The 25,426-nt window shown below is 37.2% G+C and overlaps 1 protein-coding gene across 1 annotated transcript in view; it reads left to right on the plus strand.

Moving 5' to 3' along the window:
* The window catches only part of Mrpl22 (mitochondrial ribosomal protein L22), a 41,047-nt gene extending 26,533 nt beyond the window's left edge, over nucleotides 1-14,514 (plus strand). Inside the window, exons 4-7 of the mRNA XM_026388276.2 lie at nucleotides 4,051-4,116; nucleotides 4,838-4,915; nucleotides 6,291-6,360; nucleotides 14,224-14,514. Coding sequence (XP_026244061.1) covers nucleotides 4,051-4,116; nucleotides 4,838-4,915; nucleotides 6,291-6,360; nucleotides 14,224-14,435 — 426 coding nt within the window. The 3' untranslated portion in view covers nucleotides 14,436-14,514. The remainder of the gene's footprint in view (nucleotides 1-4,050; nucleotides 4,117-4,837; nucleotides 4,916-6,290; nucleotides 6,361-14,223) is intronic.
* Nucleotides 14,515-25,426: the final 10,912 nt, after the last annotated feature.

Consider the following 25,426-nt stretch of genomic DNA (forward strand, 5'->3'; position numbering starts at 1 on the left):
ACCTAGCTTACTTACAAGGAATTATTTACTCACCCAGCTACACACACACACACACACACACACACACACACACACACACACACATACACACATACATACGCTTACTTATTTATTATTTGATACTGAGGATTGAACCCAGGAGTGCTTAATCACTGAGTCACATCCTCAGCCCTTTTTTATATTTTATTAGAGAGAAAGTGTCTCACTGAGTTGCTTTGGGCTTCGCTAAGTTGCTGAGGCTGCCTTAGCCTCCTGAGTCACTGAGATTACAGGCGTGCACTATAGTGCCTAGCTACAAATTTTATAATACTGTACCATTATGCACAATGTTCCTTAGACTTGCTCAAGTGCTAGTTGAAAACTTGTTTTTTTTTTTTTTTTTTAGAATTTATTTATTTTTTATTTTTCGGCGGACACAACATCTTTGTTTGTATGTGGTGCTGAGGATCGAAACCTGGGCCGCACGCATCCCCAGGCGAGCACGCTACCGCTTGAGCCACATCCCCAGCCCGCTAGTTGAAAACTTCACAATTTTTTTCTGTTGAGGATTTGATTCGGAGCCTCTGTGTGCTAGTCAAGAAGTACATCCCAACCTTTTTTATTTTATTTTGAGATAGGGTTTTGCTGAATTATCGGATGGATTTGAGCTTGTGATCCTCCTGCCTCAACTTCCTGAGTAGCTGGGATTACAGACATATGCCATTGCACCTTGCTGTAAACATTGTAAAAATTAGTTTTGTCTTGGTTTAAAAGAGATAATATCTACTACTCTACTTAATTCTGATATTCTGCTTTGGAATACTTAGTTAATAGCTGATAAATAGGGGTAGTAAATAAATTCTGCAGCTGTAAATTAAATGAATGTCACCTATGTAGACATGTTTTAGGCCACTCTCAATATTTTTAAGAGGACTGTTCCTAATATGGCTAGTACCAATTTTCAAACAAAGTAGATTCTTTTTTTTTTTTTTTTTTTTTTAAAGAGAGAGTGAGAGAGGGGAGAGAAAGAGAGAGAGAGAGAGAATTTTTAATATTTATTTTTTAGTTCTCGGCGGACACAACATCTTTGTTTGTATGTGGTGCTGAGGATCGAACCCGGGCCGCACGCACGCCGGGCGAGCGCGCTACCGCTGAGCCACATCTCCAGCCCTGAAGTAGATTCTTATTTAGACTTATATGTGGCTTCATTATGGTAAAGAAAATAAGAGAGAAATTAAAAGGGCTTTGTTCATGAGAGTCATACATTACTTGGATTTGAGTTTTCTTTTGCAGAATTTAGAAAAGATCCATGTGAAATAAATTAAAACTATAGTGAGAGTATATCAAAACTGAACAGCCTCTTTAACAGGCATGATTTTAATGTATGGATTAATCACTATACTGATAATAAGCCACATGTGGATACCATAAAACTTTTTCGTAAGGACTATGTGGCACTTTCTATTTGAATCATTATGTGCATTTAAAAATAAATTGATTTTGGGGTTGGGGGTAAAGTATAGCTCAGTAGTAGGATGTCTAGCATACATGAAGTCCTGGGTTTGATTCTTGGCAAGATACACATGCGCACACACACAATAAATAGATAGATAGATGGATGGATAGATAGATAGATAGATTGATTGATTTTTGAAAAAGCTATTGGTTTAGATAGTTCATGGTTTGGACTTCCTTTTACTTAATTTGAATAACTGTTTTGTGCATCTATCCTCACTCAACTATATCTAGTATATATGTATACTATATTTATCTAGTATATAGTGTATATGCAGTGACCTATAACTGTGTATTCTGACTCCAACTTTGTCACGTTCTCTTTTTGCTATGATAGATGTATATATTGCGACTTTGTCTTGTTATATTTAGAAAGTGTTCTTTAGACTGGGGGTGTAGCTGAGAGATTGAGTACTTATCTAGCATGTCTAAGGTCTTGAGTTCAATCTCACCAGCACCAAACAAAGGAGGGGGGGAGTATTAGTCATTTCACTTTTACAATGTACATGTAGAGTACATGTTTGCTCTTGCTAGGATTACTATCTGTATATTTAGATTATTTTTACACTAACTAATTTTTTTTAATTTTTAATTTTTTTCATTGAACATGGGCACAATACCTTTGTTTTATTTATTTATTTATTTTATGTGGTGCTGATGATCAAACCCGGTGCCTAACATGTGCAAGGCAAGTGCTCTACCACTGAGCCACAACCTCAGCCCCTAAACTAATTATTGATAATTAATTTAAAAATATATATAGTTGAAAATAAGATATATTTTAGATTAATTTTAAACACACATATGTGTATATTATTATATTATTATTATTATTGTTATATTTTATTTTTGAAAATTTTAAGGACAATAACATAAAATTCAGGTTTAAAATATCCTGTCATGGGAATCCATTAATTGAAAAGCTTTTATAGAAAAGATTTTATCAGGTGGATTAATTTTTGCAGATTAGTATTATCAGTCGTGACACTTCTCTTGCGTGCTCCCTAGGATACTTTATTGCTGAAAATGTCATTAGGCTATTGGTATAGTTTTCAACTTGTCAGCTTCTATTGCAACTGAAATGAAATTTGCTATATATTTGTTTTAGTCAGCTTTTTCCGCTGGCTGTGACTAAAAGACCTGACAAGAACAATTTTAGAGGAGGAAAAGTTTATTTCAGGGCTCAGATTTTAGAGGTCTCAATCCATAGACAGCTGACTCAATTCCTCATGGCTGTGGTGACGCTGAACATGGTGGAAGAGTATGGTGGAGGGAAGCAGCTCATATGATGATCAGAAGGAGAGAAAGAGACTCCATTTGCCAGATGCAAAATATACCCCAAAGACATGCCCCCAGTGATCCAATTCTCCAACCACACCCTACTCACCTTCAGCTACCACTTAATTAATCCCATCAGGGATTAATTCACTGATTGGGTTAAGACTCTCATCACCCAATCATTTCTCCTCTAAACCTTCTTGCATTATCTCACACATGAGCTTTGGGGGACACCTAATATCTAAACCATAACGATATTAAAAGATGACTACTTGAGAAAACTGCTATTTCTAAGGCATTTGAAAATTTCCAGCAGGAGTCAGAATGTTAAAAAATTGTGAGATCTTCTCACTCTTGTGTGCCTTGAATCTTTTCTGATATATATATATATATATATATATATATATATATATATATATAAAAGCTAGTAGGGAAAATAGTGGAAAGAAAGTGGATATTAGAGTCAGAAGGGAAACTTCAGAAGGTACACATTCAAGTTACTTCCCTGTTTTTTACTTTGTTTTTCTCTTATAAGTTTTGTGTTCTTAGAGAAGTCATTTGATTTCTCAAATTTTCAATTTACAAAAGGATTATAAAATGTTTCCTTTCCCAAGTCATAGAGTTAGACTAAATGAAATACTGGGAGTGCTTTATGAACTAGAAATTGTTTAACAGAGATTGATTAAAAGAAAAGAAACGAGGTATGTCCACTACTTGAAACAGAAAATTAAAAAAGCTGACCAGCAAAATGTTTCAAGATACTTTCATTCAAACCTTTTACTGTCCTTCTGAACAGAGATGTTGCAAATGTTGGCACATACTAACCATTTTTAGAGTTTCTACTTCTTATTTAGTAATTTTATTTTATTTTATTTTTTGGGACTGGGGATTGAACCCAAGGGTACTTAACCATTGAGCCTTTTTTATTTTTATTTTGAGACAGAGTCTCCTTGAGTTGCTTAGGGCCTTGCTAAGTTGCTGAGGCTGACTTTGAATTTGCCATCCTCCTGCCTCAGCCTCTTGAGTTGCTAGGATTACAGGTGTCCACCATCATCCTGGTTTCTTTAATCTTTTAACATAGTGTGATTTAAGAAAAATCCAACTTTGTAGGGAGAAAGAATCTCCAAATTTTTAGAATGTTTTATTTCTTAATGGCAGCATTTGTATTGGGCATAGAAAGCAGAAACTTGATCAGCGTATATCACTGTTATTTTGATAAACTTGCTACAGTTTATATCATTTTGATAAACTTGTTACAGTTTTTTTTTCTTCCCTAAGGAAGTCTACCACTGTCGAAGACAAATAAAATACAGCAAAGACAAGATGTGGTATTTGGCAAAATTGGTAAGCTAAAATAACTATTACTATATAATGCTTAATAACAAAGCCATGAATCCCCCCCATTATTTGAACAATAAATACATACCTGTCCTGATTTTCCCCAACAGTGAGGAATATAGCTGCATAATACATGTTCAGATAATAAGAAGATAATTTAAAAAGTGATTGTTCAGAGAAGTATCATTTTCGCATGTTTTAATCTTTTTTTCTGAGAAACTAAATCGCATTGATTTAGTTTTCAAAGGCACCAGGAGCTGGCTGTAACCAGAGCATCCAGGAAGCTTACTTGCTTATCTGTAAAAGTTGATTTGATCCATTTTAATACTGTTGATTTTTAAGTTTTTTTCCCCCAAGACATGAAATTAATAAATGAGAGAAAAGCAGCAAATGTAGTTGCAATTTATCCTGCAGGTGGAAGAGATGCATTTAATGCTAATTGCAGTTGTTGCCAATTTGTGATCTTTTTGTCATGCCATTCTCTTTTAATGTACTTAAAACTGTTACATCTCAGGCCTTACAGTTAAGGTGTTTAAGTTCACTTTTGATTTAAAGATGGGTGGTATCCCTCTTCACACTTGTTTTCTTCTTGTTATGTGGATTTAATTCACTGTTTCTAGAAGTTATTCAGATTAATGTAAGCCTTTCTGCTTTTCACTGAAAAGGGAACATTGATTTTATAAACTAATTTATTTATTCTCTCTGGTCTGTCACCCTTTAATTCTAGATACGAGGAATGTCCATTGACCAAGCTTTGGCTCAGTTGGAATTTAGTGATAAAAAAGGGGCCCAAATAATTAAAGAGGTAAGCTTGTCAGGCTGGGAATGGAGGAGATAAGGACATGCAGCTATCTTTCAGGTGTTAGTAAACTCAGCTCAAGTCTAGAATTTCCTGAATCTTCTTGTGTAAGTATTCACTCTATATAATACAGATTTAGATTTAAACTTAGTTTTATTAATTTTTCCCTCAGGAATGTGGTATGCTTTAAGCATTTTTTTCTTAAGATGCTTTTATTTGCACCATACATTTATTTATTTTTAGTCTATGAAGTGATTACCTTATTTTTAATGATTTGGTGTGATTTTTTTAGAAGATTCTTTTGGGAGAGGGGACCAATTCCAAGAGAGAGCCTATGATTGTATAACTAGCTGAATAGAAGGAGCAGTGGAATGGAACTGTGGAGAATTGGAATCTCGTCCTTTCTCTTATATTTTTCCTGTGATCTTGGACAAGACATATCCTGTCCAGTTTTGTTTTGCCTGTGTACACTAAGTGGAATTGGATCTGGTGGTTTATACGGATCATGCCAACTCCTAGTGTAGCTGATTCACTAGGTACAAATGTGCCAATGTCAGTGGTGCTGACTCATTCTAGGCCCTGATGTTCCTTTTTCAAAAAGCTGAGTCACCATTATCCCTTATATAGGTATTTCAGCATTATTTTTTCTCTCTTCAGTTAATTCGCCTCTAAAGTCAGTTCTTACTTTTCAGGTTGTAGTTGACTAGTTGAGATTGGTGGATTCAGGCCTCCCATATAGAGCTTGGTCTTGCGTGAACCAGTTCAAAATGCATTCGCCAAGTGTCTGTTGCTCAGCATTGGACCTCATTCTTTAAAGGAGTAAAAGATCTAGTTTCTGTTATTTCTGACAAATTGTCCTATTTTTTAAAAAATGTGAGGAAGTTAACTTATTTGAAAATATCTATGGAGCAATAATTTATAATTTTAGCTTTTTTTAAAAAAATAATTTTAGCTTTTTGATTTTTGTGAACTGATGTTGTTTATAGTTACTTTGGATCCAAAGTTTAGAATTTTCAGTAAGATGTAGCTCTTGAATTTCCTGGACTTTTTGACGAGTTCCTGACTGAAAGGCATCGTGTGCCTTGTCATGAGCACTGCTTACAAGCACTGCCGTGTTCCTTTATGGCTTACACATATCACTTAAAATCCAGCAGGTTAGACTGCATTCCTGCAATAGCTATTCTTATCTGAGGAGGGAAAGCTCACTGTATCCCTTATCCTTAGTACTTTCATCATTTGATTTTCTCTTTTTAAAACTGACTATAAAATGGAGGCCTGTGATTAGCAGTCATATTAACAGAGATAACAAGAGATGAGAAATTTAATTCTGTTTTAGTTCAGGATTAGCCATATGAGAATGCCTTTCTTTTCCTTGTTTAAGGTTCTTTTAGAAGCACAAGATATGGCAGTGAGAGACCACAATGTGGAATTCAGATCCAATTTATATATAGGTAAGATTTTTAATATTCTTAGAATTAAAAGTGTCTTTCAGTGCTGATGCCATATTCCCTATCTAACGACAGTCTTTGATATCTAACTACTTAGGTTGCTTTGACAGTGAAAATTGCTGCCAGTGGCTTATTCTTCAACCTTAAACATATTGATGCTAATCTGTTATAAGTAATATTAACTACTGTTTTATTCTTGCTTGTTCTGAATGAGACTAGATCATGAAATCTCTTGCCAATAATTATTAAATAACCCATTTCAAGATGGGTACTACCATGATCCTTTAATCATACAAAAACTAAGAAAGAACATAGGTGATTAAAAAAAAAACATTAAATTCTTTGTCGACTGGAAGGCAGTGAGTAATCACATGTGGACTTAAAATATCTTTATATGTACCATGCCAGGTTCCTAAGCCATAAAAGTGTCTATAATTTAACCTTCAAGTTATCAGAATGGAAAATCTCTTGAACTGTCAAAGCCAAGGGAACTTGGAAGGTTCACTTGACCCAGATGTTTGTATCCCTTTGTTATTATGTCCTAAACCATTATCTCTGCTTTTATGTGTTTGTTCCACATCAGATTCGATAAGTGTAGATGGAAATGTTTGGGAATCGTGATGTGCTATACAAATAAATGTAGGGGATTCTTTGCAGCATACCTTCACATAGCTCTTGACTTATGAGGAGATCAACAGTTATGACAGAGCCATGGTAAAATGGACACTAGCTGGACTTATTTTTTCCTTTCAGTTCAGCAGCAGTTACTCCTAACATCAGCAGTTTTCTGATCAAAGATGTTGCTCTTGAGGCAGAATTTTCTTCATCTGTCAAACCTACATATCAAAGAAGGATTATTTTATCTAAAGATATTCTAATTCAGATCCTGGGAACTGTTATTCTTCAGAAATTGGAGGGTTGGATAGGGCTGATACATTACAGGTGGAATTAGTTGTACTTTTAATTTTTCCAGCAATTAGATTAAAAAGAAATAATCTAAAATGTACTATATCACATAATCTCTGCCCTACTGGAGATATTTTGCTTAAGTTAAAAAATCTCATCTCGGGCTGGGGATGTGGCTCAAGCGGTAGCGTGCTTGCCTGGTATGCGTGCGGCCCGGGTTCGATCCTCAGCACCACATACCAACAAGGATGTTGTGTCCACCGAGAACTAAAAAATAAATATTAAAAATTCTCTCTCTCTCTCTCTCTCTCTCTCTCCTCTCTCACTCTCTCTTTGGAAGAAAAGAAAAAAAAAAAGTTTTAAAAAAAAAAAAAAAAAAAAAATCTCATCTCTGCTTACCCTAGAATTAATGCCAGCAACCACACCTCCTCCTTAAATTCAAATTAGTTATGGTTTTCAATTGAAATGTCTTACTTTAAAGCTGACTTCTTTATAACTAATTTTATTCTGATACATGCACAAATGTAGAGGGAAATCAAATTGGCAACTCAGAAGATGCAGGGCCACAGTAGTTCAAAATCATGAGCATTTTCTTCTGGAAGCAGCGTGCATAAATACTAGGAAAGAGCCCAGAATCATTAGATGGGATGAAAAGGATAAGGAGTCAACCCATTTGCTTAAAACCTTGGTGACCTTTCCTGCTCTATGATTCTGAATATCAAATCAAATTTAATTAATTTTATTCAATTTCATAGGGATATGAGATACTTAGCAGTTAGACTTTGTAATGGATTCAGATACAAATGAAATTGGGATTGTCTTTAAATCTTTTTCACAAACTTTCTTTAAATCCTTTTCAATAATTATAGTAAAGAGAGTCTCAGTAATTATGGTAAAGAGAGAGAGAGAGGGAGGGGGAAAAGATAGGCAGGGGAGAGAGGGGTGCGCTGAGGAGCTTAAGTGAAAGAGCAAAGTCTAGTGTTGCCTTTAAGCAAAAATATACTTTACCAGTCCTATACAGATGGGCCTTTAATTCTGCTGAAAATCTCTGCCCCACCTACAGTCTGTTGAGTTTTGTGTATAAATAATTTTTCTTCAATAGGATTAAGAAGTTTGGATTTGTCTTAAAATTTTAAAAATTTATTAAGTCTTTTGATATGCCTACTTCCATAATCAAGAGATGAATACCCTCAGGCAGATGAAATATCTTTTTTTCCATGTCATGTAGATATTCTATCACTATTTTTTGCCAAACTTATTAATAAGAATCCTATGAGGTTCTTACATACTCAGACCTTGCCACAATCCTAATGAACCAGAAACCCTAGGGGGCAGACCTGGGAAACTTTAATAAGTACCCTAGTGATTCTTATAAAATGTGGGAAACCAGTTATTTCATTTTGTTCTTGGAAAGGTATAGTCATTTCATTTCATAGACTTCTCTTAGAATTTTGAAAGACTAATTACTTATTGGCTGCCATTTTGGTTTATTAATGCTCTTTCAGGGCCCTGAAATAAGTGTACATATTTAAAGGAAAATGCTTTTTTGGTTCTCATTATAAGGTGATTCCTTCAGATGTCTGTCATTGTTCTAAAGCTGATATCTGGTGTTGCACAACTACAGATTTAGAAAGTTCATTTCCTTTTCAAACTTATAAGGATGACTAACGACATTGTGAACAGAGCTTAACAAGTGGACTGATGGCACTGTGTAGTGATTCATGGCATCTAAAATGATTCACTTTAGAGAAAGTGATCAGCTGCCTTTGTACATCAGTCTTCTGGGATTAGAGTGATGAAATGGGAGTTGGGAGGGCTTCTAATGTTAAAATGTTTAGATTCACATACAATCAAAACATTGACAATATTTTAAATATATGATACCTATTGGGTATTATCTTAGAAGCATAGGTCATTCCCATTTTTGTGATGTTTTAATGTTTTCTTTTATTTAAAAATTATTTGAATACTTAAACTGTGCATACCACCTACATAATTGGTAATGATAAACCTTATATATCAGTTTAAAACATCTAGCACATGTAATTTTGTTCTTTGACAGTAGTATTCTTTTGGAAGGATACATAAGTTCTAAGTTGGAACAAAACCATATATACCATTAGCATTATATGTATTTTGGAAAACTTTGAAACTTGTATCAGAATTTGAGTAAATTTCTAAGGATATAATTATTTAATAATGATATTAATTAGCAGAGGATGATTTTCACAGTAATTTCTGTTCTTTGTGGATTTTTTGGCGGTAGTACAAAAGGAATGTAAGTGGTTGAGGAAGAGATTTCTACATTTGAAAAATAAGCATTTATAAAGATAGTGTTTTATTTGGGACCTAAAAGAGTAATACAGAGACATGCTATCAGTATGGGTTAGAGTAGTCATGGATATTTTCCAGGAAAGTTTGGCCTTTGTGGGTAGGTTTTGGGAAACTGGAGTAGGGTCTAGGAGAAGAGCATATTTTTAAAGTGAGGTAACCATTTAAGCAAAGGCACATAGACTAGAAGGAGCAGAAATTGTGTGATATAACTATGAGTGGGACAAAGTGAAGGAGGTGGAGTAGATGTTATTGGAAGAATAGAGTAGGCTAGGCCCAGGTTTCTAGGGGGCTGAACATGGTAGGTTGTGGCATTTGCTTGAAGCTACATTGAAGAGGAATCACAGGAAGTTTTTGGGCAAGAGATTTATGTTATTAAAGTTAAGTTCACTGAGACTGTTAACTATAAGCAGTGGTTTTGAAATTGTCCTCAGAGGGGCCTTTGGGATAGGGCCCATGATATCTTGGTCATGTTATACCCTTGGAGCCCATTAATGAGCCTGGTACCCAGTGGGAACTCAGTAAATATTTGTCAAGTGGAGTGGCACCATTGTGAGTCTTTCCCCACCTGTTTCAATGAGAACAGATTCACATGACTGTGGTGTCTATCTCTATATTGTGCCATTTTAGTTGCAGTGGTTCCATAACAAAGGCAGTTTGAAACCCCTAACATAGAGGATTAGTAGAGGAGAGATTAGTCAGCTTTTCATTATTGTAAGAAACATCTGAGACCAGTCAGTTTAAAAAGAGGAAAGTTTAATTTTAGCTATAGTTTTGGAGGTTTTAGGCCATGGTCATCAGGCCATGATCCTATTGCTTTTTGGCCACTTGTAAACCTGCACATCATGGTAGCAGCATGTGGTGAAACCTTTTACCTCAGGGCTGGAGGTGAAGAAAGAATGAGACAGGTTCCTGCAGTACTTTCAAGGGCACGCCCCCAACGACTGGAAAACCTAGGCTTCATCTCCCAAAGTTTCTGTCACCTCCCAAGAGCACCAAACTGGGGACTAATCCTTAAACATGCATGGGCTTTTGGGGGACATTCCAGATCTAAACCATAGCAGTGGCTGTTGTGAGCATTCCTGTTACTGGATAATAAAGAATATTGGCTTTTCAGAAGAATTTGTTTTGACACAAAGAAATGATGGCATTGTGTGGTGAAAGATGGGTAGGTGACCTTTCATGGCTTTGTGATGGAATCATGGCTGGTACTTGGCAGGTATTGTGTTTCTGTTCTTGTGCAGACCTGCTCTGAAGTTTGTGCTTGTGGGGAGATGGAAGGAAAATGGGAGTTTAAACATCTGTAGGGTTGATCATTGTATTTTGATGGATTGTATAGTGTGCGCAGTTGACTAGTTTCAGTGCTTCTTCGATAGAGTTGTGTTCCTTATCTTCAGTGTATTTGGAGATTGGTGCTCTCGTAGGGTGCAGTAGCAGATTTAGATAGAAGTAGCCATCTTGTTTGTAAAATGCTTTTTAGAAATCTCCTGCTCACTTCTGTTTCACCATTCTTATTTGTAGGTTTCCACCAGGCAGGTTGATCCAGGGAATCTAGTGCTTACTCAAAGTGTGTAAGGCTGCTATTTTTGTTGTTTGTTTTTAAATATGTTCTAATTAATTACACATGACAGTAGAAAATGCACTTTGACATGTCCTACATAAATGGAGTATAACTTCTCATTCTTCTGGTTGTACATGATGTAGAATCACACCGATCATATAGTCATATATGTACATACAGTAATAATGTCCAGTTCATTCTACTGTTCTTCCTACCGCCATACCCCTTCTCCCTTTACTCCCTCTGTCTAATCCAAAGTATCTCTATTCTTCCCTAGTCCCCCACACCCTTATTGTGAGTTAGCATCCACTTATCAGAGAAAACATTTGGCTTTTAGTTTTTTTGGATTGGCTTTTTTTCGTGTAGAATGATATTCTCCAGCTCCATCCATTTACTGGCAAATGCCATAATTTCATTCTTTTTTTAAGGCTGAGTAATACTCCATTGTGTATACATACCACACTTGATCCATTCATATGTTGAAGGGCACCTTGGTTGGTTCCACAGTTCAGCTATTGTTGAATTGAGGTCCTATAAACATTGATGAGGCTGTTATCACTGTAGTATGCTCATTTTATATTCTTTGGGTATAAACTGAGGAGTGGAATAGCTGGGTCAAATGGTGGGTCCATTTCAAGTTTTCTGAGGAATCTCCATATTGCTTTCCAGAGTGGCTGCACTAATTTGCAGTCCTATCAGCAAGGTATGAATGTACCTTTTCCCCCACATCCTTGCCAACACTTATTGTTGCTTGTATTTTTGGAGTGAGATGATGAGTGGAGTGAGATGATGAAGTCTTAGAGTAGTTTTGATTTGAATTTCTCTAATTGCTAGAGATGTGGAACATTTTTTCATATACTCATTGACTGATTGTATTTCTTCTTCTGTAAAGTGCCCATTCAGTTCCTTAGCTCATTTATTGATTGGGTTATTTCTTTTTTTTTTTTGTCTTTATTTTATTTATTTATTTTTATGTGGTGCTGAGGATCGAACCCAGGATCTCACATGTGAGAGGCGAGTGCTCTACCCATGAGCCACAACCCCAGCCCCCTGATTGGGTTATTTAAAAAATTTTTTTGGTCTTAAGTTTTTTGAGTTCTTTATATATCCTGGAGATTAATGCTCTATCTGAGGTGCATGTGGTAAAGATTTTCTCCCATTCTGTAGGCTCTCTCTTCAGGTTGTTGATTGTTTCCTTTGCTGAGAAGAAGCTTCTTAGTTTGATTCCATCCCATTTATTGAATTTTGATTTTATTTCTCACACTTAAGGAATCTTGTTAAGGAAATCAGTTCCTAAGCTGGTATGGTGAAGATTTGGACCTACTTTTTCTACTATTAGGTGCAGGGTCTCTGTTCTCGTGCCTGAGTCTTTGATCTGCTTTAAGTTTTGATTGTGCATGGTAAGAGATAGGGGTTTAATTTCATTTTGCTACATGTGGATTTCTAGTTTTCCCATCACCAGTTGTTGAAGAGGCTGTCTTTTCTGCAATGTATATTTTTGGCACCTTTGTGTAGTATGAGATAACTGTGTTTATGTGGGTTTGTTTCTGTGTCTTCTATTCTGTACCACTGGCCAAGTGTCAGTTTTGGTGCCAGTACCATGCTGTTTTTGTCATTATGGCTCTGTAGTGTAGTGTAAAGTCTGGTGTTGTTATGCCTCCTGCTTCACTCATCTTGCAAAGGATTTCTTTGGCTCTTTGAGTCTCTTATTTTTCCAAATGAATTTCATGAAGCTGTTTTCTTTCTGAAAATTCTTACTAATGTTTTCAGTGCTGAGTAGATGGAGTTGGTGTAAAGGCAGTGACACTTCACTGAGAACCCTAGGCAGCTTTCTTAATCACTTTCATCCTTAGCTTTCTCTCTGGCAAAGCTCGGAGGAGCTTTTGCTGGAACCCACTCCAGAACAGGGTGTTGTGGTTACAGGGTTGTCCATATTACTTAGATATCGTCCTTGTATTTATAAAGTTAGATTACAGTAAGAATGTAGGAATACCAAGTGTTGAAATGGATGGGTTGATATACATTCTGTAAAATTTACTTTCTTAAAAGGCTTATTAACTCAAAAAGTAACTGACTAAATATATTTAGGAAATAGTAGAAGGTGGCTACTACTAAGAGTGAACAAGTGATCAGTCTCTTATGTACTATTTAAAAGATTTCTTCAGAATTCCGAGGTTAGACTTTGATAGGCCACATGACAGAGGGGAGCTGAGGGTGAGGTTGTGCTGTCCACATTCCTAAAACTGGCTGTGAATCAAAATTTCAGATGGGAGTATTTGCTAGGGATTTGATTTCGAAGACCCACTTTAAATATACTAAATTAGAATCCCCAGAGATGGGGGTATCAATGTCATATTTTAAATGTGTTCCTTAGGTTAGTCTGGTATAGTCTTAGGGGCAAATTTGGGAACCCCTGGCTCCAGTGGCTTGTCATCACAAGTATAGAAGAATCAATTAGAACTCTTGACCCCAGCCTGCAGGGCCCTGCATAACCTGTCCCTGTCTTCATCTCGGATTTCTTTCTCTTTTTTGTGCCACACTCACCCTTGCTTAATATAGTTTAGCATGCTGGTCTTTTTTTCTTCCTAAAACAAGCCAAGTACATTCCTTCCAAATGTTCCCTCTGCCTGGAATACTTTCTCCTTAGACATTTGCTGCAATGACTCATTCTCACCTTAGATCAAATGTTTCTTCCTCAGGGATGCCTCTTGACATCCTCAATGTGAAGTTGCCCCCACCATCGCATCAATCTCTGTCACATCTCTGATTTAATTAATTCATTGTACTTGCCACCAACCAGAATGACTGTGTTTTCCCCCTCCAGAATGTGAGTGGTGTGGAGGTAGGGGCCTTTCCTTATCTTGTTTCTTCAGCACCTAGAATAGTGCTTGGCCCTTGGTGCTCAGGAAGTACTTGTGTAGAGATGAGCTTACTTCAGCCAGCCAGTGAGGCTCATGTAATGAATGCTAGGATCTAGGTGAGGAAAGGTCACGGGTTGCTCCACTGATCAAGCTGTGGTCTTGTGAGGAGCAGTCATTTCCTATAACTCTCTTTTTCCTCCCTTGTAGCTCAGTCCACCTCAGGGCGAGGCCAGTGCCTGAAACGCATCCGTTACCATGGCAGGGGTCGCTGTGGGATCATGGAGAAGGTTTATTGCCATTATTTTGTGAAGCTGGTGGAAGGACCCCCACCTCCACCTGAGGCACCAAAGACAGCAGTCGCCCATGCCAAGGAGTACATTCAGGAGCTTCGCAACCGGACCATCATTCACACTCTGTGATGGTGAAATTCAGACTCCACAGTGTATATATTTTGTCATTTATTTTTTAAAAATAAAAATTAAAGACAACTGCTTTTTACGATTTGTCGTGGAATTATTGAAACGTGGTATATAACTGCATATGAATATTTATAAGGTCTTGCCCATCTCTCTTGAGCCTCTGGGTATGTTTTGTGCATTTGGAAGCTAGAAGGGGAAGTTAGCTTTCAACTTCAGTCGCAGACTGTATTTCAGAAGGGTTTCTGAGTGTCTTTTGAAGGGAATATTAGCTTTTCAACCAGTGTCCTGCAGATGGCAGCTTCTGTACAGGGATTGAATAGAATGTTCTAAGAAGCTCGTCCTAATTCACTTGATTTCCCCTTGGGGCCAGGGGAGGGTATCGTGGGGTAAGTGTGGCTGCATGTTGCTTCTTTATAGTATTTTAGGGCACTTTCAGCAGTTCTGTTTTCCTTTCACCCTCAGTGTAGACTGGTGTGGGAATGATTATATATTCCTTTACTGTTCTAGCAGTAACTTTAAATTAGAGGAGTTAAGTATACTAATCGAAAACTCCATAAACTCTTCAAATTTCAAGCTTGTTTAAATAAAGCCCATTTTCCTCTCCTAGCAATAGTACTTTGGATATCTTGTTCAAGACTGATTTATTTTTCAAGGTGAATTCAATTGCCGAGAAGGGACTTGAACCAACCTCAGCATTGCATTCTAAAATGAAACAGTAGGTGGCACTCACCTCCTTTTTAGCAGAAAATTGATCTTATCAGATTAAAATGTTCAGCACTACCTGGTTTCCTTTGATATGCATGTTTTCATTGACAAGAGTCACTCTTTGTCCATAGCTATGTGGGTAATGTATCTCATACTTTTGTAGGCAGAGAAGGGTTTCTAAGGTGCTTGCTTGTTAATGCAGACTTGTGGGCCCTACTCCAATGATTCTGATTCATTAGGTCTTATGGAGGGGCTAGTTCCAAAAATCTATGTTTTAAACAGGCACTTCCAGGCAATTCTGTTTTAGGGGACTACGTTCTGAGAACACTCCTGTAGGAGAACGAAGAATGTAGTTTAGTGCCATTTGGAATCAGTACTAGCCAGTACTTACTGCAATCCCTTTATTGGCCAAGCTCTGTGCTAGTTTTGTAGTAACTCTTCACAACATCCTGCAAACCTAAATATTGTTTTGCCACTTTATAAAGGAAGAAACCAAAGCATACAAATAACTATCAGAGTCACACAGTGTGTGTATTATGTGTGTGTGTGTGTGTGTGTGTGTGTGTGTATATATATATATGTATATATATGTATATATACATGTATGTATGTATATATATGTATGTATATGTATGTATGTATATATATAATTTAAGTCACAGCACACACACACACACACACACATATATAATATATATATATTAGTAACAGTATATATATATATATATATATGTGCTGTGACTTAAATTAGGTTTCCAAAGAACCCGGCTCTGCATTCCTAACAAAAGCTGGGTTTTTGTTTCTCTCCAGTTAAAGTAAAAGGCTTCAGGGCTCAATGGAAGAAGCCAAAGTTTAGGGTGGACTCCCTCTGGATCCTGAGCCTTACAGTATGGAGTCATGGAAATAACACTGGTGTGTAAAGGCCAGTCTTCATTCTAGTTCTTGGGTGTTCCTTACCTACAAAGAAGACCCTCAGCAAGTCCTTTCCCTGCTGGTCTCCATTTCGCTCATCTATAAAACGAAACTTAGTGTTCTCTGAGGAATTACTTGAAGAATTTGTTAAAAAATGCAAATTCCTGGGTTCTGCTCTGAAACTAAGTGAATCAGAATCTTTGGTGTTGGAGACCAGGAAACACCTGTCCCAGTGATTTGCTTGTTGAAAGACTGGGCCAGAGGATCCCTGTTCTGTTTCAGCATAGGTACTCCATGATTCTCAGCCTTGGAGCTTAGAGTTCCTCAGATTTGACTGAAATAAACCAGATGGTGGTGTGAATGCCATAACTGTAAATTATGTAAATGAAAGTATTGCTTCAGTCAGGCTATGAAAGCTGTTTTGAAAAAGGTAGGGGAAAAATTGAGCTTTTTTTTTTTTTTGGTGCTAGGGATTGCATGATAAGCACATGCTCTACCACTGAGCTTCACTCCCAGACCTCTCACCCTGGATTCTAATGAAGAAAATTTGTTTGTGATCTAAGGTTAAAGCCTTAGATTTTGGAACTACTGTGGTGTGTTTTGAAGTATTTATAGCTAACGTAGCATTTACCATGTATGTGGTGCCATTTTAAGCACCTTATGTGTATTGTCTCAGTGGACTTTTCCCATTGTGACTGTGATGTGGTAGAAAACATCTGGTGAGTTTCCATGGCTGAGCATGTACTGACTGACATAAAAAAGCATTGTGGTCCCCAGTCGAAGTTTAACTTTAGTTTTCAGAACTGATGCCCAATATTCTTGATTAATGTCAGTCACTGAATCCTTGTAATTTCCTTTATCAAAAAATTTTGACAGATTTAAATTTTGTTGCTTGAGTGGGTCACATTCAGAAGCACACAGACCCCACAAGCATACATTTCAACCAGTGATCAGCTGGTGAAGGAAGGTGTCCATGTAACCTCCACTAGGTCAGAAAAGAACATTCATAGCGACTCTGGTACCCTTCCTGCCCCCTCTAGGCACTGCCCACTCTCTGCTCCCCAAAGGTAACCATTATTCTAACCTGGTATGTATATTTTTCTGAGTTGTCAGCTTTTTTTTTTTCTTCAACTTGGCAAAATTCATTGGAAAATCATCATACCTGTTGTGCCGAGGTATAGCCAGTGAAAAGAGTAAAGCTGACCACTGCCCAGTGGAGCTCACACTGTGATGGAAAAGACTGTAAATCAGTCATAGCAAGTGTTTGCTGTGTTGCATATGAATATGAAGGGATCAGAGACGGGAACAGACTTAACTGGTGATCTGGAAAACAGTTTTTTGTTGTTCGTTTGTTACTTGAAGAGGCAAGGGTCAAAACAGCCAATGTGTGAATCAGTGAAGAGTTATATTGACTGGAAAGATTTTGCTGTTCAGAGTAAGGCTCATTTCTTTCCTTCACAAGATATAGGATATAGTATGGTGTATATACTATTTTTGTAGCTTAGTTGGATTCACCAAATTTTATAAGGTTTAAATCCCAGAGAAAGTCAGGTGAAATGTACCACAAACATTGCAAGTAAAATGAATGTGTTTAACTGACAGTTAAGAGAAATTAGATCTTTTCCATTCATTTTGTTTTAACCCAGGCTGCAAAAACAGTTTAGTTGTTTACAAGGACTTCAGTCACATGTAGTTTTAAGATGAAATGTTTTTGGAGCATGTGAGTATCTAGACAGATTCCTAAGCAGGAGAAGGGACACAGGTGACATGACATTAAGAAAACCGGCACCTCTTAGGCCTCTGTTCCTGGTGTAACTGTCCAGGATCAGATTTCTTTTTGAAAGGTCTATGCTTTATTCTTATATTAAACCAACCTAGTGTGAATTCTCTTAATGTATAATTTAGAGCCAGGTGCAATGGTGCACGCCCGTAATCTCAGCTACTGAGGCAGGAGAATTGCAATTTCTAGGCCAGCCTTGGTGATTTAGTGAGAACTTGTCTCAAAAAATGAAAAGAAGTGAGCACTGAACTTTATAGTTCAGTGTTGGTGTGGGAGGCCCTGGCATCAATCTCCAGTCATGAGGGGGGGAAGTATAATTTTAGGATATGTCTATTACAGTGGTGTAAATAGTTTGAATAAAAGAGGAAATACTGGTAGATGAATTTTACTTGTATACTAATTTTTTTTTTCTTTTATTGCTTCTTCATTAGAGATTTGAATGAACAAATCATTGTTATTCCACTTTGGAAAGCAAGGGATGGCAACATGGAAAATCTAAAGAAAAATTGTTAAAATGAACTGACTGTTATTTAATGTAAATGTGGAGGAACATTCTGCAATCAATTTGAGAAAATTTCTAAACCTCTTAAAGGTCACCCAAAGGACTTAAAAAGAGCATACTATAGGGACACAGCCACATCAATGTTTATAGCAGCACAATTCAAATTAGCTCAACTGTGTAACCAACCTAGATGTCCTTCAGTAGATGAATGGATTAAAAAATGTGTGATATATATATATATATATATATATATATATATATATACACACACACACACACACACACAGTGGAATATTACTCAGCAATAAAAGAGAATAAAATCATGGTATTTGCAGTTAAGTGGATGGAGTTAGAGGAGATAATGCTAAATGAAGTTAGCCAATCCCAAAAAACCAAATACTGAATGTTTTGTCTGATTTAAGGAGGCTGATTCATAGTGGGGTAGGGAGAGGGAGCATGGGAGGAATAGAGGAACTCTAGATAGGGCAGAGGGGTGGGAGGGGAAGGGAGGGGACATGGGGTTATTAATGATGGTGGAATGTGGTGATCATTACTATCCAAAGTACAGGTATGAAGACACAAATTTGTGTGAATATACTTTGTATACAACCAGAGATATGAAAAATTTTGCTCTATATGTGTAATAAATATTGTAATGCATTCCACTGTCATATATAAATAAAAGATCATTTATAAATTCCAGGTGCCTGTGGTGGACCCTACAGTAAATAGTTGTGATTTTAATGATTTAAGTGTGTCTAGCCATAGTTCTTCACTCCTCCCTATGTCCTTGCTGTTTGCACTGACTTTGCAGCTGCTCTGGAGGAAAGAGTCTTTGAATCTGGGCTGGCTTTGTGACTTCTTTAGCTTTGCATTAGGAGTGATGGTTGACAGGTTTAAGTCTTGGCTTAAGAGACTTTGCTTGTTTCCTCTTTCTTGGATCTCTGTTTCTGCTGTGTAAATATGCCCAGGCTCCCCTGCTAGAGGATGGGAGACCACATGGAAGAGAATAGTGGGTCCCTGGCTGAGAGCCAGCCAACCCCTCAGTGGCAGAGAAGCCGGCCTATGGGACCAGAATTGACTACAGAAACGTGAGAATCCCAGTTGAGGCTAGAACTCTCCCACCCCTTGCCATGATGATAGACTCATGAACAATAGTAACAGCTTATCGTTTAAGCTGCAGAGATTTGAGGTGGTTTGATAAACAGTAATTACTCTGGTAAATATTTCAAAGTTTGTACCCCACAGAAATAGTCTGTCCTTTTCAAATGACTGTAAGAGTCTATAAAATTGATCCAAAGCTTATCACACAGAGAGTCATCCAAATTTAGGTAGGCAACTTTTAAAATTTATATTGTCCTAAAAATAGAAAGTTGTTCTGTTTTAATAAAGTTTAAACATTATTCAAGCTGTTGGATAATAGAACTCTCCTTACTCTTGGTTCTTTGGAGGACAATCATTGAAATGCCCAGACCTGTGAAACCAATCAAGAAATACAAATGAAAAGATTAGGAGTGGGAAAAGGGCACACAGAGAAGATTATGACTCCTGTGTTGGAATGTGCTGGATCATTATTGTCAGCTTGGCTGACCTGGAAGTACATTTCCCAGAACCCCCTTTCCTATTTTGTTTTGGATTAGAGTTGGCCAAAAGATGAACTAGAGTAAGAGCGAGCAGTTGGAAGTGATGCTCTAGCTGTCGCTGTGGCATCCTGCTATCTAATATAGTGGTGCCTCAAAGACCCCAAAGCAGCAAGTGTCTGTGTCGCGTCCGGCCCAATTATGCCAGGGCAGTGGGGTAGGTCACAGACAAGCCAAAGAAAGTGCCCAGAGACAGTATGGGAATCACCCTGGAGAGGTAAGCTTACAAGAGACCAGCGACTGCTCCAGTGGGCGTTCAGTGCAGAGGCTGACAGCATCTGAGCTCTGCTAGGCACCACCGCTTCTCCCTCATTGTGCTCTGATCAGTGGCAGCTGACTGGATGAGTGTCACATGTCCTTTCCACAGTGCCCTCAGTTTTACAACTGTCCCCAGGAGTGATATATGTTAGGCCTCAGAAGACGTGGCATCATCAGCATTATCTTGCTCGGTTTGCTTTTTTAATTTTTAGTTGTAGATAGATACAATACTTTTATTTTATGTAATTTTTTTTTTATTGATTGTTCAAAACATTACGGAGCTCATGATAAATCCTCTTTCATACGTTTGACTCAATTGGGTTTTGAACTCCCATTTCTACCCCAAATACAGATTGCAGAATCACATCTGTTACATACTCACATTTTTACATAATGGCATATTAGTGACTGTTGTATTCTGCTACCTTTCCTATCCCCTACTATCCCCCCTCCCCTCCCCTCCCATCTTCCCTCTCTGCCTCCTCTGCTGTTGTTCAATTCTCTCCCTTTTTTCCCCCTCCCCCTTGTAACCTCTTATAATTTTGTGTATCATTGAAGGTCTCCTACCATTTCCATATGCTTTCCCTTCTCTCTCCCTTTCTCTCCCCCCATTCGTCTTTGTTTACCGTTAGTCTTTTCCTCATGCTCTTCCTTCCTGTTCTGTTCTTAGTTGCTCTCTTTATATCAAAGAAGACATTTGGCATATGTTTTTTAGGGCTTGGCTAGCTTCACTTAGCATAATCTGTTCTAATGCCATCCATTTCCCTGCAAATTCTATGATTTTGTCATTTTTTAGTGCTGCATAATACTCCATTGTATATAGATGCCACATTTTTTTATCCATTCATCTATTGAAGTGCATCTAGGTTGGTTCCACAGTCTAGCTATTGTGAATTGTGCCGCTATAATCATTGATGTGGCCATATCCCTATAGTGCACTCTTTTAAGGTCCTCAGGGAATAGTCCGAGAAGGGCGATAGCTGGGTCAAATGGTGGATCCATTCCCAGCTTTCCCAGGAATCTCCATACTGCTTTCCAAATTGGCCTCACCATTTTGCAGTCCCACCAGCAGTGTACAAGTGTACCCTTTTCCCCACATCCTCGCCAACACTTATTGTTGTTTGACTTCATAATGGCTGCCAATCTTACTGGAGTGAGATGGTATCTTAGGGTGGTTTTGATTTGCATTTCTCTGATTGCTAAAGATGGTGAGCATTTTTTCATGTACTTGTTGATCGATTGTATGTCCTCCTCTGAGAAATGTCTGTTCAGGTCCTTGGCCCATTTGTTGATTGGATTATTTGTTATCTTATTGTTTAATTTTTTGAGTTCTTTGTACATTCTGGATATTAGGGCTCTATCTGATGTGTGAGGGGTAAAAATTTGTTCCCAGGATGTAGGCTCTCTCTTTACCTCTTTTATTGTTTCTTTTGCTGAGAAAAAACTTTTTAGTTTAAGTAAGTCCCATTTGTTTATTGTTGTTGTTAACTCTTGGGCTATGGGAGTCCTATTAAGGAATTTGGAGCCTGACCCCACAATATGTAGATCGTAGCCAACTTTTTCTTCTATCAGACGCAGTGTCTCTGATTTGATATCTAGCTCCTCGATCCATTTTGAGTTAACTTTTGTGGCTGGCAAGAGAAAGGGATTCAATTTCATTTTGTTGCATATGGATTTCCAATTTTCCCAGCACCATTTGTTGAAGATGCTATCCTTCCTCCATTACATGTTTTTAGCCCCTTTATCAAATACAAGATAGTTGTAACTTTGTGGATTAGTCTCTGTGTCCTCTATTCTGTACCATTGGTCCACCCGCCTGTTTTGGTACCAGTACCATGCTGTTTTTGTTACTATTGCTTTGTAGTACAGTTTGAACTCTGGTATCGCTATACCTCCAGATTCATACTTCCTGCTTAGAATTGCTTTTGCTATTCTGGGTCTTTTATTTTTCCATATGAATTTCATGATTGCTTTATCTGTTTCTACAAGAAACGCCGTTGGGATTTTGATTGGCATCGCATTAAACCTGTAGAGAACTTTGGGTAATATTGCCATTTTGATGATGTTAGTTCTGCCTATCCATGAACAGGGTATGTTTTTCCATCTTCTAAGGTCTTCTTCTATCTCTCTCTTTAGGGTTCTATAGTTTTCATTGTATAAATCTTTTACCTCTTTTGTTAGGTTGATTCCCAAGTATCTTATTTTCTTTGAGGATATTGTGAATGGAGTGGTTTTCCTTATTTCCATTTCAGAGGTTTTGTTGCTGATATACAGGAATGCCTTTGATTTATGCATGTTGATTTTATAACCTGCCACTTTGCTGAATTCATTTATTAACTCTAGCAGCTTCTTTGTAGACCCTTTTGGGTCTGTTAAGTATATTATCATGTCATCCGCAAATAGCGATAATTTAAGTTCTTCTTTTCCTATTTTTATGCCTTTAATTTCTTTTGTCTGTCTAATTGCTCTGGCTAGTACTTCGAGAACTAAATTGAATAGAAGTGGTGATAGAGGGCACCCCTGTCTTGTTCCAGATTTTAGAGGGAATGCCTTCAGTTTTTCTCCATTTAGAATGATGTTAGCCTGAGGTTTAGCATATATAGCTTTTACAATGTTGAGGTAAGTTCCTGTTATCCCTAGTTTTTCTAGTGTTTTGAACATAAAGGGATGCTGTACTTTGTCAAATGCTTTTTCTGCATCTATCGAGATGATCATATAGTTCTTGTCTTTAAGTCTATTGATGTGGTGAATAGCATTTATTGATTTCCCTATATTGAACCAGCCTTGCATCCCAGGGATGAATCCTACTTTATCATGGTGCACAAATTTTCTGATATGTTTTTGTATTCAATTCGCCAGAATTTTATTGAGAATTTTTGCATCCAAGTTCATTAGAGATATTGGTCTGTAGTTTTCTTTCTTTGAGGTGTCTTTGTCTGGTTTCGGAATCAGGGTGATGTTGGCCTCATAGAATGAATTTGGAAGAGCTCCTTCTTTTTCTGTTTCTTGAAATAACTTGAAAAGTATTGGTATTAATTCTTCTTTGAAGGTTGTGTAGAACTCCGCTCTATACCCATTCGGTCCAGGGCTTTTCTTGGTTGGTAGTCTTTTGATGGCTTCTTCTATTTCTTCCTTTGTTATTGGTTTGTTTAAATTGTGTGTGTCTTCCTGTCTCAATCTGGGCAAATCATATGCCTTAAGAAATTTATCGATATCTTCACTATCTTCTATTTTATTGGATTATAGGGTTTCAAAATACTTTCTAATTATATCTGTATTTCTTTAGTGTCTGTTGTGATATTGCCTTTTTCATCCCGTATATTAGTAATTTGAGTTCTCTCTCTTCTTCTTTTCATTAGGATGGCTAAGGGCTTGTCTATCTTATTTATTTTTTCAAAGAACCAACTTTTAGTTTTATCTATTTTTTCAATGTTTTTTTTTGTTTTAATTTCGTTGATTTCTGCTCTAATTTTAATTATTTCTTGTCTTCTACTACATTTGCTGTTGTTTTGCTCTTCCTTTTCTAGATTTTTGAGGCGTAGTGTGAGTTCATTTATTTGTTGGTTTTTTCTTTTTTTGAGGAAAGAACTCCAAGAAATGAATTTCCCTCTTAAAACTGCTTTCATTGTGTCCCATAGATTCCGGTATGTTGTGTCTGTATTATCATTTGACTCTAAGAATTTTTTCATCTCCTCCTTTATATCTTCTGTAACCCATTGATCATCCAATAACATATTGTTCATTTTCCATGTGGTGTAGGGTTTTTCCTTCCTTCTTTCATCATTGATTTCCAATTTCATTCCATTATGGTCAGATATGGTGCATGGTATTATCTCCACGCCTTTATATTTACTAAGAGTTGCCTTATGGCATAATATATGGTCTATCTTTGAGTAGGATCCATGTGCTGCTGAGAAGAACGTGTATCCACTTGATGATGGTTGGTATATTCTATATATGTCGGTTAAGTCTAGGTTGTTGATTGTGCTGTTGAGTTCTATAGTTTCTTTAATCAGTTTTTGTCTAGAGGATCTGTCTAATGGCGAGAGCGGTGTGTTGAAGTCACCCATAATTATTGTGTTGTGGTCTATTTGACTCTTGAACTTGAGGAGGGTTTGTTTTGTGAACGTTGCAGCACCATTGTTTGGTGCATACAAATTGATAATTGTTATGTCTTGTTGATGGATGGTTCCTTTTAACAGTATATAGTGACCTTCTTTATTCTTCTTGATTAACTTAGGTTTGAAGTTGATTTTATTCGATATGAGTATGGCCACTCCTGCTTGCTTCCGAGGGCCATGTGAGTGGTATGATTTTTCCCAACCTTTTACCTTCAGCCTGTGTATGTCTTTTCCTATCATATGAGTCTCCTGAAGGCAGCATATTTTTGGATTTGTTTTTTTGATCCAGGTTACTAGCCTATGTCTCTTGATTGGTGAGTTTAGGCCATTAACATTTAAGGTTACAATTGAGATATGATTTGTACTTCCAGTCATGCTTCTTTATTTATTTATTTTAGTTTGGCTAGTTTTACTGTTTGGTTATTTTCCTCCCCCTTTACTGAGATACCTCCTGCTATTGGTTTTGGGCACTATTTTTCAATTCCTCTTCTTGTAGTATTTTGCCCAAAATACTTTGCAGTGCTGGTTTTCTTGCTGCGAATTCTTTTAGCTTTTGTTTATCATGAAAGATTTTAATTTCGTTGTCAAATCTGAAGCTCAATTTTGCTGGTTACAGTATTCTTGGTTGGAATCCATTATTTTTCAGCGTTTGAAATACATTGTTCCAGGATCTTCTCGCTTTCAACGTCTGTGATGAGAAATCAGTCGTTAACCTAATTGGTTTACCCCTGAATGTAATCTGCCTCTTTTCTCTCGTAGCTTTTAATATTCTCTCCTTGTTCTGTATGTTGGCTATCTTCATTATTGTGTGTCTTGCAGTTGGTCTATTATGGTTTTGAATGTTTGGGGTCCTGTAGGCTTCCAGGATTTGGCAATCCATTCTATCTTTCATCTCTGAGAAATTTTCTACAATTATTTCATTTAATATGCTGTCCATTCCTTTGGTTTGAATCTCTGTGCCTTCTTCTATCCCGATGACTCTCAAATTTGGTTTTTTTATGACATCCCGTATCTCTTGAATAGATTGCTCGTGGGATTTAAGCATCTTTTTCTGTGTTGACTATACTCTTTTC

Source organism: Urocitellus parryii, chromosome 1 (assembly GCF_045843805.1).
Source record: "Urocitellus parryii isolate mUroPar1 chromosome 1, mUroPar1.hap1, whole genome shotgun sequence".
Taxonomy (NCBI): domain Eukaryota; kingdom Metazoa; phylum Chordata; class Mammalia; order Rodentia; family Sciuridae; genus Urocitellus; species Urocitellus parryii.